The sequence below is a fragment of the Salmo trutta genome, chromosome 23, assembly GCF_901001165.1.
Source record: "Salmo trutta chromosome 23, fSalTru1.1, whole genome shotgun sequence".
Lineage (NCBI taxonomy): Eukaryota > Metazoa > Chordata > Actinopteri > Salmoniformes > Salmonidae > Salmo > Salmo trutta.
In genome coordinates, this window is record NC_042979.1 from 9,602,656 (window position 1) to 9,617,066 (window position 14,411).

Genomic DNA, 14,411 nt, shown 5'->3' on the forward strand with positions numbered 1-14,411 from the left:
GATGCTTTAGTCCAGGTCTGGGAGGAGATCCCTCAGGAGACCATCCGCCACCTCATCAGGAGCATGCCCAGGCGTTGTAGGGAGGTCATACAGGCACGTGGAGGCCACACACACTACTGAGCCTCATTTTGACTTGTTTTAAGGACATTACATCAAAGTTGGATCAGCCTGTAGTGTGGTTTTCCACTTTAATTTTGAGTGTGACTCCAAATCCAGACCTCCATGGGTTGATAAATTGGATTTCCATTGATTATTTTTGTGTGATTTTGTTGTCAGCACATTCAACTATGTAAAGAAAAAAGTATTTAATAAGATGATTTCTTTCATTCAGATCTAGGATGTGTTGTTTAAGTGTTCCCTTTATTTTTTGAGCAGTGTATAATTCAAACAGAAGAAAAATACAGAAACTTACCTATGTTGAAGAGTTCTTTAATTTAGTACTTGAGGTAATACGTCTGAAATCAATGGGCAACAGAAAACACACTGGGTAAAAAAACATTTTTGGGCTTTTTATTAATAAAACAAAACCATTGGACATGATAAAATCTGAGCACTAGCGATGGAATAAATAAGTCAAACCAAACCATCAACCTGTACAAGATCATTCTAAACTGAAACAATATGGTCCCAAGAAAACAAGCATCTGACATGTTTTCTCAGCTCTTTATATACACAGTTCATATGAGTTAAAACTAGAAGCATTAACCGGCTCAATCAGAATCAGGTGAAAGCTAAAACATAATAAAAGATATGTAAAAGACAGATATCTAATAAACTGAACGTTGTACATACTGCTCTTCTAACTGTTCATGTCAATTACATAGCATCACTAGTACCAGCTCTGCTGGACTGTAAATGAGGTATATGCTAAGCCGTCCTCTGTCTCCACTGAAATGCCATTTCATTTCATTTCTCTCTATTGAACTGATGTTTGGATGTGTGTATCCACTGATAAACAGTGGGTCAGACAGGCTCATGCTCTGAGATACCCATGTCTACATCATCTGCCATCTGAACTCATTGATTTCCGAGGAAATTAATTATTATTGATTGATGAAGTCACCCGAACCAAAACATACATAAATAGGTTTGAGGTTGATTTTTTTTGGTGTGGAGTTGACAGATTTGTGCGAATATGCGTTCCTTCCTCTATCCGGAAGTTAGGTTGCGACCCACAGAGAGCACCTTGAATGAGGATCTGAGCACCTTGAATGAGAATCTGAGCCATAGTTTGAACTACAAGACTGACTAGACACTGAGGGGAGTGTATGAAAGATGATACACGTAGTAGTACATTTAAACTACCGCGATGGCAATGAACTCATATAAAAACTATCATTGTTGTTGACCAAGTGGGAATTTAGCCTGGACACCAACATATTTCTGTCTAACTCCTCAACTCTTTCGTAGTCGTCATGCCTTTTGACAGGAAAGAAGCTGGGAGGAGAAACTTGATTGACACCCAGGCTCGTGGGAAGCTACTGACTCCCTCAAAGTCAATTCTTCTTTCAGATATTTGCAGAATGCAGTTTTGTACAGTACATGTTGTCTTTCTAACAGTAACCAATGTGAAACAAACTGTTTATCGTTGAATGTAAATGCTGAATAAAATCATTCGCGTCAGCTCAATGTTAAAACCATAAGGCAAATAAAAACATGGTACAATAAAAAAGTAGTTAAAAACAGTTTGACCTACCGAGTACGTTATACCATAATAATCAAAGCACACCCTTAGATAAAACCTACGTATGCTACAAGCCTGTCCTCGCAACAAAAAAATGAAACGTGACCTGAACCACTGTTGTTCTTCCTCTAGAAAACAAAGCAAGTTAAATAAAACTAAAATAACAATAAACTGACAGAAATCCACACCCAGCAGCAGTAAAACCATAGTGTGCCGTTTTTGTGACATTATACCTTAACAGTGCATTGACCCTCCTGGGCTAAACAACAACCCCAAAACTAAACTAAACAACCTGGAAACTGTCCTAAACAAACACCGGAACAACCGAAGGTGAGTTAGGGGGGAGGTTTGACATGGCTCCTGGGTTAAAAGATGAGAGCTACAGATCAAGGATCAGTTTACCTTCCCTTGTATCCTCATTTTAACCGTCAGGGGGGGAAAACATAGAAACTAACCTTAGATCACTGTCTAGGGGAAACTTCATCCTACTCTGTTAGCGTGTGGTGCCAGCGTAGAATGTGAAGTCCCATATTGTCAGTGTGTTTGTGTCACAGGTGCAGGTCAGTGTTTCTCTTCTGGGAAGAGCTGGGCTCACAGCGCAACCCCTGGCCATGGAGGGGATAACAGGCTGGTTCATAGAACTACTCTTGGCATTAGTGAGGGAGTGAGTGTGGAAGAAGAGGAGGAGGGAAGGAAGAAGGCTTAGTGGAGGGAGATAAAGTCCTTTCTCCCTCTGCTCGGCGGGGTGTTAGGGGCTACGGGGGGAGGAAGAAAGGGAGGGAAGGGAGGTGAGGAAGAAGATAGAGAAGAAAGGATGCAGCGCATCTATTTCTCCTCGTAGTCCTGAGATGGAGACTCCTGCTTGCTCTTCTTACTGAGAGGAGCCTCTTCCTCCTGTTCCTGCCAGCCCAGAAACACACAGTCAGATAAGGGTGTTTTAGCTAAAACAAGGCTGTACCAGCTTGTCTCTGCTAACATAATTTTTTTGCATTTTAGTCATTTAGCAGACGCTCTTTTCCAGAGCGACTTACAGGATCAATTAGGGTTAAGTGCCTTGCTTAAGGTCACATCGACAGATTTTTCACCTAGTCGGCTCAGGGACTCGAACCAGCGAGCTTTAGGTTGCTGGCCCAACACTCTTAACAGATAGGCTACCTGCCGCCCACAAACATACAAACAACTACAGCTGATGAAGTTATCGGTTCATCTATTTATTTAGAAATGTGGACGGGATAAAAAACCCTTAAATGAATCATCTGGTTTCCAGGAGGTCCTCAGGCCACTCATCTTCTTCATGGAGGAAGAGTAGAATATACAGTATAGTAGAACAGAGTACCTGAGTGGCTTCGCGGCTGTCTGAGGTGTCCTTGTCTCCTGAGGACGTCTGTCTGCTGTCTCTCTTGTCCCCCTGTCCTCTCTCTGAGCCCTCTGCGGACAGGTTGCTCTTCGCTGCACCACAAACACATTAACACACGACATGAATCCCCTGGTAAACCTGGCAGATCTGTTACTGTTGAATGACTGCGTTTGACCATCAATTACAAGACATTCTGCTACGAGACATTCTAATGTTGAGTATTCATACTTGACCCTTTTTTTCTACAAACAACTCAAGGGATACTGGAAAGGAATTCTAAACCTATTGAAGCCACTGTGTGGTAATATGCAGTAGTTACAAATGTTCAGCAACAAAGGTACAACTGGGGAGGAGTAGTACATGTAGGAGTAGAGAGAAAGAGAGAGAAAGAGAAAGAGAGAGAAAGAGAAAGAGAGAGGGGTCGAGAGAGAAAGAGAGAGGGGTCGAGAGAGAAAGAGAGAGGGGTCGAGAGAGAAAGAGAGAGGGGTCGAGAGAGAAAGAGAGAGGGGTCGAGAGAGAAAGAGAGAGGGGTCGAGAGAGAAAGAGAGAGGGGTCGAGAGAGAAAGAGAATAGGGTAGAGAGAGAGTTCTATTTTGCACCAGGCTGAGAGAGGTCTCTTGTTAGTAGGGGGTGAAGATGGGAGGGTTGGCAGTTGAAGCCCCGAGGGTCTGGTCACAGCTGAACTCTCTCTCTCTGTATCCTTCTCTCTCCCCCTCTCAGCGTGATGAGTCCCTGAGTACTGCCCTGTGACTTCAGGCCTAACCAGCTAACCAAACAGGAATTGAATATACACTGTCCTTCTAAAAACCTGCCATTAGCTTCACCCATCCAGTTCTATTAGAAGTGTCTAAGGAAAGGGCCACAATAGGAGGGGATTTCAGGGTTGGCAATTGTCCGTGATACCCCCTGTTGGTAGTGGTGGGTGTGTGTGCGCGTGTCTCACTCCTTTTGCTGTCAGGGCTCTGGTCGCTCTTGGCCTCACTGCTGTCGCCGTGGGATACGGCAGAGGGTTCGGGGGCGGGGCTAGTGCTGCAGCTGGTTTCCTGTTTGACGGGGGAGGAGTCGGCGATGGAACTCTGGTTACTGTTGTCGTCTGAGAGAGAGAGAAGGAGAGAGAGAGTGGGCTTTTAATTTGGTTTAACTTTCAATTCCATTCTGGGTTCACAGGAATACATACACCGACCCACACACCGGGTGTAAAGTGTCCTACAGAGTTTAAAGCTGCAGAGCCACATGGTTTATTGTGAGATACAGCCGCAACTAGATATCAGCCAATGAAATGAGGTTTGTAATTAAGTGATAAGTGACAGCAAGATTCATACAAATCTCCATGGTGAAAACAAAATGCTAGTCTAAAAGAAATGTGAGAATTTTCATAGTGGAGATCAAGTTTATAAATTGCTTGGCTGGGCTGATGAGACAATGGATTGCGCAGTGAGATGGAACAGAGTAAATAGGCATTTTAACGTCATAGATTTAGCTGGTGGCAACTTGTGGAATAGACACCGGCTGGAATGCGGTTTTAACCAATCAGCTTCCAGGATTAGACCCACCAGTTGTATAAATCTGCAATAATGGACCGTTCGTCAGAGTATGGCGGCTATGGACTCTGAATTGAGCATTACTCACCATGCATGTCCATCATCCCAGGAGAAGAGCTGTTCTCAGGTGTGGTCAATTCTGACCCATACTTCTCATCCTTCCCCTTCTTCTTCTTCTTACTCTTCTGCAAGACAACAGACGGGGGGCAGAAATACTGGTTACATACAACACAGTGACGTGATGTGAGTTTGAAGAGGTGCTTAGAGAATTCCTGTAAAAGACATATCTTCTGAACTTTAATGCGGCTGACGTGTGTGTGTGTGTGTGTGGGAGGGGGGGTTACATACATCATCTGCTGATTTGGGCTCAGTCACTGGAACCCACTTGAAGATCCTCAGGGACGTGTCTCCTACGGTCACCCATTTCTTCTCCCTGATAGACACACACAGGTTTGGAATTAATTGAATGGTTCACTTCAATTCCCATTCAATGTTTCTTTAGTGATATCAACTGGACCAGTGGTACATGCAAAACACCATAAAGAACAAAGTCAGACAGAAACAAGAACATGGAGACACTCACAGACTATAGTAATAAAAGTAAATACAATTTGATTGATTGATTAATAGAATAACGGTTCCCAGTGGTGATTTTAGCACTATACCACTGCTACACCTGGCTATCAACGGAGCCTTGTCTGGCAGCGAAACAGTTGATTCAGCTTCATTTACTGCCTTTAAAAAAACATAGCTGATATGGCTGACTTGTTTAAACAAATGTGGTTTCTACTGACAATTGAGATGTACAAACTATGGCATAAGGGGGCGACTAGCGGATAAGAGGCAATCCGTAATTTCGATTAAGACATTAATGAGCGAGTTAGGACGGACGTAGTCAATATAACTATTTGTTCAGCACTTTTGAAATGTACAGCGACAGAATTCAGAACATGGGCCATTCTTACAGTGTTCTCCCTGTACACCAAGTCAGAACCGTAGGATAAATAAAGGGAGCTCATAAGCAGACAATGAAAGCTCTTACAATATTCGATGATTACATTTCTCAAAAACAGGTTATAGGCTACATGTGGACCACCAAGTCAGAACAGTGGGCAAAATTAAGAGGTGAAAATAGACCAAATAATTAGGGTGAGGCACATGGGCTACTAACGGCTAACTTAAGTGATAATGCCCGAGAAGCCAATGTTTGTTGGATATATTGGCCCGGGTGTTGTTAAGCCCGAGACAAAGTATTACTTAGTATTACTTTCTTAGCTACAGTATACATATCTCCCTGGCATATTACATCATTTATGCAGCAGCATACAAGACATGTTAGGACTCACCTTGTTGTGCTGTGCTCACTTGAACAGGAAGGTGGCACGGCGGTCCTTCCTGGGCAAATTTTGTCATCAAACTTTGTCATCAAAGTCTGGCATTCTCTGGATTTATGGTGCTTTCAAGAGAACTGGGAACTCGAAGAAAAAAAAAAGGTTGAATCATGATGACATCAGTGATCTTCAGGTTGTAGCGCTAGAAAGAGGCCCGAGTTCCAGATTTACAATTCAGAGTTGGATGAAAGTTTAAAATGTATTTTACCAGTTTTAGCTAGTTTTTTTCCAAGTTCCCAGTTGTCTTGAACTCACTAAAGTCAGATTTTGCAGTTCTGGGTTAACAGTTGTTTTGAGCGCAGCACAAATCATGCTTCATTGACAGCATGGTCAATGTTGAATGTTTATAATTTTAAACTAGGAAAAGAGACCCTTAATCTTAGACTTGGGACCACACAGCCAATCCACTGAATAGCAGACGAATGATTGATTTGCAATGCTTGCAATTTGCCACTGATTCCTTCCAAACCACTCATTGTTGAATTTGCGAATTCCAACTTGTTGTGTAATGTTTATGTCAAATGGCCGATGAGCACCGCTACGTTTTATCTATAATTTCTCTTCATTATTTCTCTTCATATGACAAGGATTAAATAGGATTTACCAGTAGATTGTCGACTTGATTCATGATGATGACTGCTAGCTAAGATTTAGAAAGTATGATGTTGACATGATCTGTCCAATCAAAGTTACTGTAGATATAATGTGATTTGACATCATTTTATCTGTAGCCAATGACCTTGAGCCTTCTTGGATGGGCACTTCTAATGTAACTCTATGGCAGCACCCAAGGGGCTAGAATTTTAGAGCTCTACCCTTAGACTTGGCGGTGACGTAGTGTCCCCATTAGTGACAGTACACTGTGCCAATCACGGCGCAATGCTCCGTATTTTCTGCTGGCTTGCCCCACCACCACAGAAAGCACCGAGCTAGGTTGAAACACCTGCATTTTGGAGCTGCCTTACTCAAGAAAACAAAAAAAGAGACCATGTTTGTATGCGGCTTTATTAACGCAATGATATATATTTTTTTTACATTGCTTGCAAAATATGTGACAGGTATTAATGCCAAAATAACATGACTGTTTATTTTTTGCTATAAATGTGAGGCTCAAAACAGGTCGGGCAGTCTTGAATGACAGGTCGCCAGTGATGGTTCCCATCCCTCCTAGTTAAAACCAATATGAGGCCTTTTTGCGCAATAATAATAAAACAGTAATTGAATTTGTGCACTAGCATATGTGATTCGATACGAATGTGGGCCTATTACAATTGAAAATCGAAATAGTTTTGATTCAACAGGTACAGACAATTGATACAAATATGAAAACAAACTTCAGTAGGCTTTAGAATGTTTTAATTCTTTCCATCTTAAAGGTTTCCTGATTGTAATTTGCAAATAGCCTTCAATAAGTCCCTGCCGCTTTTTAACAGTGAGCTTTCAATTGTTTAGCAGATTCACTTAATAATGGAGACACTAGCGCAGAATCTCAAACTAATCCACTGTTGAAAATAAATGGTGCCTTGATAGAAAGCAATTCATTAACATAATTTTTAAATAAAAAAAATGTAATCCAGTGGTATTGCTAAACTTTTAAAATGTTATATTTGTAAAACCCTGAGACTGACTCATTGCGTGCTCAGTCAAACATGAGTACTCCCTCTCCCAGCCCCCAAGCGCAATCTCTATTTGATTTAATTTAAAACTCCAGACGGTCTAAAAAGTACTCCGGCTCTAGAGCGCACTAGTCGTAGCCTATAGTCCCGAAGTATGTTTTTGAATGATTTGCGTCGAGTCGGCGTTCTGAAACAGTCGGCTCTCTCCCTCTCCGCCACTACAACGGCCAGGAAAAAAGGAATGGCTTCATGTGACTGCAACGAAATGGCTTCTGGGTTCAACCCACATTAAACCTTGGTGGAAAATTCTCTAAAATCATAGGGATCTGGTTTGCAGGCGATTAGATATAGGTAGTCGCGCACACCACGAGTGCGCCCTAGCGCACCTGAGTAGAGAATCTGTCCTAATTTCCCTTAAAATATCTGCCGTCTTTCAATTGCATTCTCGCTCGTTCTCTCCCCTCACCCCCACCCCCAAGAAGCAAGGCTTTTCCTCATGTTAGGTAACGAGTGTTTTTTCCCCTCTTTCTTACCATTTCCGTACTTTCTCAATCGCGGCCATAACCCGCTTGATGTCATCTTTCGCCCTGCTCCGGGTCTCCGCTCGGACCGACCTGCCCGACATTGCCGCGGTTGGAAGGCTAGAATATTTTTAAAGCTCGCCGGCAGTTCAGACACAATGCAAACGCTCAGTACAGAGCCAACGCGCCTGCGCCGAGAGGAGAGAAGCGAGTAGAGGCCGCAGCTGCAGAGTCGCCCAGTTTCCCCGCTGTGATCCACACAGGAGAACAAAGCGACACAAACTCAACTGCGGAAAACTATGCCTAAACTTATTTGCCGGAAAAAAAATACTCTTGGTATAACAACAAAGTAAAACTCTCATGTTGTAGCAATATAGATATATGCCGAAATGTACGTCTTTCTATGCATAGGCTAGATAATAAACTAGGTTAAACTTGAACCACACACAATAAATAGTCTTCTAGACTCCAAAAGACCACAACAATTATTTGAGACATCCTTTACAAAATTACATAGATCACAAATGATTGTCTTGGTTTTTATTGCAGACTTTCCGTTAGACCGTTTTTGATACATAAGCAGCACAATATTTTCTTCTCAGTCAATTGGACCCAATGAGCACCTTTTTGAAACAAATTGCCTATATTTTTCACAGAATCAAAGCAACGCTCCTTATTTACTGTTTTTTTCACAGTAGTAAATAAAGTTAATAGTAAAACAGAGTGAGAACAATGTGAAGGCAATTGAAGGTTACAAAAAAATGGTTTAGGGGTTGGGTTGGTGATCAAGATTGGGGGTTTAGTAAAGTTTTATGTCTTGGACTTTAAAGAAAAAAAATGTGATTTCAGCCTTGTGACTTTACATAAAAAGACACACATGTCATATGTCTCTTTATGGCTAGGATTTCCATAATTTTATGGATGAATGAATAAAGTCAGAGATTAGATCATGAAGTGAAAAACAATGCTTACTTCAAAGTATCATTTACACTACACAATACACAGCTGAAGTTCCTGTTACTTCCCTTATAAGGTCATAATTTCACAAATGACCCTCCTGTCAACTACATGTCTACAGCACATACAAATGTGAAGGTCCTACCCTTCTTCATTTTCATAACCTCCATGATAACAGAGACAACATACACTTTCTCATAGCACAACACACACCCCAAAGCCGAAGTGTTCCTTTTTCACCTCTTACTTCCCCTGTCATTAGCACACAAACAACCACAGCTGTCAACTTCTGCAGGTTCTCACTGTTTAAAGGGGCAATCTGCAGTTGCTACAAAAATGTTTGGACTTATAAATTAATGATATGTACCCATTGCATTTTGAAGAATACAACGTATGCCGTGTCTTCAGAAAGTATTCACACTTATTCCATATTTTTTTTGTGTTACAACATGGGATTAAAATTGATTTAATTGCCATTTTTTGTCAACGATCTACAAAAAAATACTTTATTTTATTTATGGAAAATAAAACACATAAAAAGTGCATTTGGAAAGTATTCAGACCCTTTCCCTTTCCCCCATTTTTTTAACGTTAGCCTTGTTCTAAAATGTATTAAATAGATTATTCTTCTCATCAATCTTCACACAATACCCCATAATGACAAAGCAAAAACAGAAATACCTTATTTACATAAGTATTCAGACCCTTTGTTATGAGACTAGAAATTGAGCTCAGGTGCATCCTGTTTCCATTGATCATCCTTGAGATGTTTCTACAACTTGATTGGAATCCACCTGTGGTCAATTCAATTGATTGGACATGATTTGGAAAGGCACACACCTGTTTACATAAGGTCCCACAGTTGACATTGCACGTCAGAGCAAAAACCAAAGGAATTGTCCGTGGAGTGCTAAGACAGGACTATGTCGAGGCACAGATCTGGGGAAGTGTACCAAAAAAAATCTGCTGCATTGAAGGTTCCCAACAACACAGTGGCCGCCATCATTCTTAAATGGTAGATGTTTGGAACCACCAATACTCTTCCTAGAGCTGGCTGCCAGGCCAAACTGAGCAATCGGGAGAGAAGGGCCTTGGTCAGGGAGGTGACCAAGAACCCAATGGTCACTCTGGCAGAGCTCCAGAGTCCCTCTGTGGAAATGGGAGAACCTTCCAGAAGGACAACCATCTCTGCAGCACTCCACCAATCAGACCTTTAAGGTAGAGTGGCCATGCGGAAGCCACTCCTCAGTAAAAGGCACATGACAGCCCACTTGGAGTTTGCCAAAAGGCACCTAAAGGACTCTCAGACCATGGGAAACATGATTATCTTGTCTGATGAAACCAAGATCGAACTCTTTGGCCTGAATGCCAAACGTCACGTCTGGAGGAAACCTGGCATCATCCCTACAGTGAAGCATAGTGGTGACAGCATCATGCTGTGGGGATGTTTTTCAGCGGCAGGGACAGGGAGACTAATCATGATCGAGGGAAAGATGAACAGAGCAAATACAGAGAGATCCTTGATGAAAACCTGCTCCAGAGTGCTCAGGACCTCAGACTGGGGCAAAGGTTCACCTTCCAACAGGACAACGACTCTAAGTACACAGCCAAGACAATGTAGGAGTGGCTTCAGGACAAGTTTCTGAATGTCCTTGAATGGCCCAGCCAGAGCCCGGACTTAAACCCAATCGAACATCTCTGAAGAGACCTGAAAATAACTGTGCAGCAACACTCCCCGTCCAACCTGACAGAGTTTGAGAGGATCTGCAGAGAAGAATAGGAGAAACTCCCCAAATACATGTGTGCCAAGATTGTAGTGTCATACCCAAGAAGACTCGAGGCTGTAATCACTGCCAAAGGTGTTTCAACAAAGTACTGAGTAAAGGGTCTGAATACGTATGTAAATTTGATATTTCAGTGATTTATACATTTGAGAAAATGGTTGATGAGTGGAAAAAACACAACAATCAATTTTAGAATAAAATGTGGAAAAAGTCAAGGTGTCTGAATACTTTCTGAATGCACTGTATACATATATATAAAAAAAGCTCAACATGTTGGTACAAAAACAAATCAATGCAAATGTGTGGTTTGCATCACTTATGAGCATTTTGCATGCATTGAATTTCATAAACTCACCTTTTTGACAACATACGAATCCATTCGGAGGAGTAGATTATTTTAAAATATGTTCAGTGCCAATCTCCAATCTATTCTTGAAGAGATGTTCCCTTTTATGTATTGATCATGTACAGACACTTTACCAGGTGTTTAAACACAATATTACATATACAGTATGTAACATTAGGCTTTAAAGGGTTAACTATAACTGTGATATCATGGATGGTCAGTACTTGCATCCAGTGCCAACCCAAACATATATATCTTTTTCTCCAGGAAGTCAGTCAGGGTCTCAGCTTACTGTTTGGGGGGGGGGGGATAGTAGAATACACAACTTGCAATTTCAACATTTGGTAGTGCATCAGCAGTTTTCCTCTTAAGTCAGTCACTGACAGTAACTTAATTAGCCCTTGTCAGGTAACATTTTACAGATTGCTATTTGCTCGGTAAATTAGTCTAGCCGGTTATCTAAACCTTGTACTAATCACGGCCGAGTTACTGACCGGGCACACAAGGCACGGGCCCTGACCTCTACGGGGCCCACATTGATCTTGTTAGTCACTCAGATATCATATGAACATGGCATAAGTCATGGCAAAATGAGAAGAATCGTATGAAATTAGTTTTAAAACTGCGGCATGTTCTCTCTGCCCAATGAAAAAATATGTAGAATTGCAAAAAAATGTACTTTAAAGCTGCAACATTTTCTCTACGCCCCATGGAAAAATGTGTGGAATTGGCGGACATAAACTTGATTACTGCACAATTTACTCTCTGCCGGCAAGAGGGGGGCCACTAAAATGTTTTGCCTACGAGATGTGGGCAACCAAATCTTGCTTAGGGCCCCCAAAAAGCTAGATATGGCCTGTTTGCATCCATAGTTTTGTCTATGAGTTTGAGTGATTACATTTATCAAGCCCTATCCCTTAACTTTTTACTGAAACAGTGGCGGGGAGAGAGCTTTCTTATTGTTTCAACTGCTGACAACTCATTTATTTTAACAGAGTCGGTTATTTAAAAAAGCTTTTTATTTGAGGCCTCATCAAATCACATGTTCACGGTCACATGTCACCTGTGTTTAACGCCACAAAGTTACACCACAGTGCTAAAGTGTCTTTCTGGACCGTTTACTTCTGTTTACTTTCAGCACGTCGTGTGTTTAAGCGACCCTTTCACAGAAGTGAAATGAAGACTTGCATTTAGTATCTTTAGGAAGAAAAAAAAGTGTGATATACAGTTTCTCTAATTGTTTAAAAATCATACTGATTACACCAGACTCTCATCACACATTTCCTCACTCTTTCATCATCAACACGCCACGTTGGAATGTCTCAGTTGAGCAAAATGTATGGTTTATGTCATGTCCTGACCAGTAACAATGGTTATTTGTCCTTGTAGTTGGTCAGGGCGTGGCAGGGGGTGTTTGTTTGTTTTTTTTTCATGTTTTTGGGGTTTTGTTCTATGTTTTATATTTCTATGTTGGTTTGTGTCAATGACCTCCAATTAAAGGCAGCTGGTTGTTGTTGTCTCTAATTGGAGGCCATATTTAGTTGTGTTCGTTTCACTTGTGTTTTGTGGGTGGTTGCTTTCTGTATAGTTGGGTTACCTTACAGAACTGTTGGTTGTTGTTTATTGTTTTCGTTTAAGTGTTCACTTTATTTAGTAATTAATAAAAGAAGATGATCACTATATCCGCTGCGTTTTTGTCTCCTCAATACGACCATTGTGACAGAGGAAGGAGCAGCAGGAGAGCTATTTGGAGTCATGGACATGGGAGGAGATCCTCGATGGTAAGGGTCCATGGAGCCAGGCTGGGGAGTACCAGTGCCCGAAGGAGGAGCTGGAGAAAGCTAAGAGGGAACAACGGCGGTATGAGGCATTATATCCTCCATTTCAGGAGGTGAGAAGGCAGCCCCAAAAATGTTTTTTTTTGGGGGGGGCATACAGGGAGTTGGGCTAAGTCAGGGGGGAGCCCTGACCTAACTTACCGGGCGTACAGGAGAGAGCCGTGGAGCAAAAAGAAGCCAGTCAAGGAATCAAGCGAGGAGCTTGACGTGAGATTCCGGAGAGAGGTACTGGCGGAAAGGACACGAAGGAGCACCTGTGCTTACTATGGGGAGCGACGGATCAAGCAAGCACCATGTTATGTGGAGATACGCACAGTATCGCCAGTGCGCAGCTACAGCCCGGTGCGCTTGGTGAAAGCTCCTCACAGGTGTCATGCTAGAGCCAGCATCGAGCCAGGACAGGTGATGCAAGTTGTAAGCATCAGACCGCCGGTGAGGGTTCATGGCCCAGTGTATCCTGTTCCTGCTCCTCGTACTCTTCCTCCAGTGCATCAGCCCAGTCCAGTACGTCCTGTTCTTGCTCTCCGCACTAGCCTTGAGGTGTGTGTTACTAGTCTGGCGCCTCCAAAGCCAGCCCCACGCATCAGGCCTCCAGTGCGTCTGCCCAGTCCGGTACGTCCTGTTCCTGCTCCTCGCACTAGCCCTGTGGTGCGTGTTACTGTTCTGGCGCCTCCAAAGCCAGCCCCACGCATCAGGCCTCCAGTGCGCAGTCCCCGTCCAGAGCTTCCGGCGACAGTTCCCCGTCCAAAGCTTCCGGCGACAGTTCCCCGTCCAGAGCTTCCGGCGACGTCCAACAGTCCGGAACCTGCAGAGACGGCCTACAGTCCGGAACCGTCAGAGACGGCCTACAGTCCGGAACCGTCAGAGACGGCCTACAGTCCGGAACCGTCAGAGACGGCCTACAGTCCGGAACCGGCAGAGACGGCCTACAGTCCGGAACCGGCAGAGACGGCCTACAGTCCGGAACCGTCAGAGACGGCCTACAGTCCGGAACCTGCAGAGACGGCCTACAGTCCGGAACCGGCAGAGACGGCCTACAGTTCGGAACCGGCAGAGACGGCCTACAGTTCGGAACCGGCAGAGACGGCCTACAGTCCGGAGCCGGCAGAGACGGCTTACAGTCCGGAGCCTGCAGAGACGCTCCTCAGCCCTGAGCTTCCAGCGACGCTCCCCAGCCAGGAGTCTCCAGCGACGCTCCCCAGCCAGGAGTCTCCAGCGACGCTCCCCAGCCCGGAGCCTCCAGCAACGCTCCTCAGCCAGGAGCCTCTAGCGATGACTCTCAGCCCGGGGCCTCCAGCGATGCCTCTCAGCCCGGGGCCTCCAGCGACGCCTCTCAGCCTGGGGCCTCCAGCGATGCCGCGCAGCCCAGAGTCTGC

The 14,411-nt window shown here is 43.5% G+C and overlaps 1 protein-coding gene across 3 annotated transcripts; it reads right to left on the bottom strand.

The window, feature by feature from the left end:
- Positions 1–494: 494 nt before the first annotated feature.
- On the bottom strand, positions 495–8,330 carry LOC115159258 (B-cell CLL/lymphoma 7 protein family member A). 3 transcript variants are annotated; one of them, XM_029708807.1, is made up of 6 exons: positions 8,123–8,330; positions 4,931–5,015; positions 4,671–4,767; positions 3,985–4,134; positions 3,021–3,133; positions 495–2,578 (listed from the first exon to the last, which is right to left on the bottom strand). In XM_029708807.1, exons 1-6 carry the CDS (start codon positions 8,212–8,214, stop codon positions 2,510–2,512), a joined length of 606 nt encoding a protein of 201 aa, XP_029564667.1. In that variant the 5' UTR covers positions 8,215–8,330; the 3' UTR covers positions 495–2,509. The 3 variants fall into 3 exon arrangements, with proteins under 3 accessions (XP_029564667.1, XP_029564666.1, XP_029564669.1); XM_029708806.1 differs by having other exon boundaries at positions 495–2,584; positions 8,123–8,328; XM_029708809.1 differs by lacking the exon at positions 8,123–8,330 and adding an exon at positions 5,929–6,013 and having other exon boundaries at positions 495–2,584.
- Between the last annotated feature and the right edge of the window lie 6,081 nt (positions 8,331–14,411).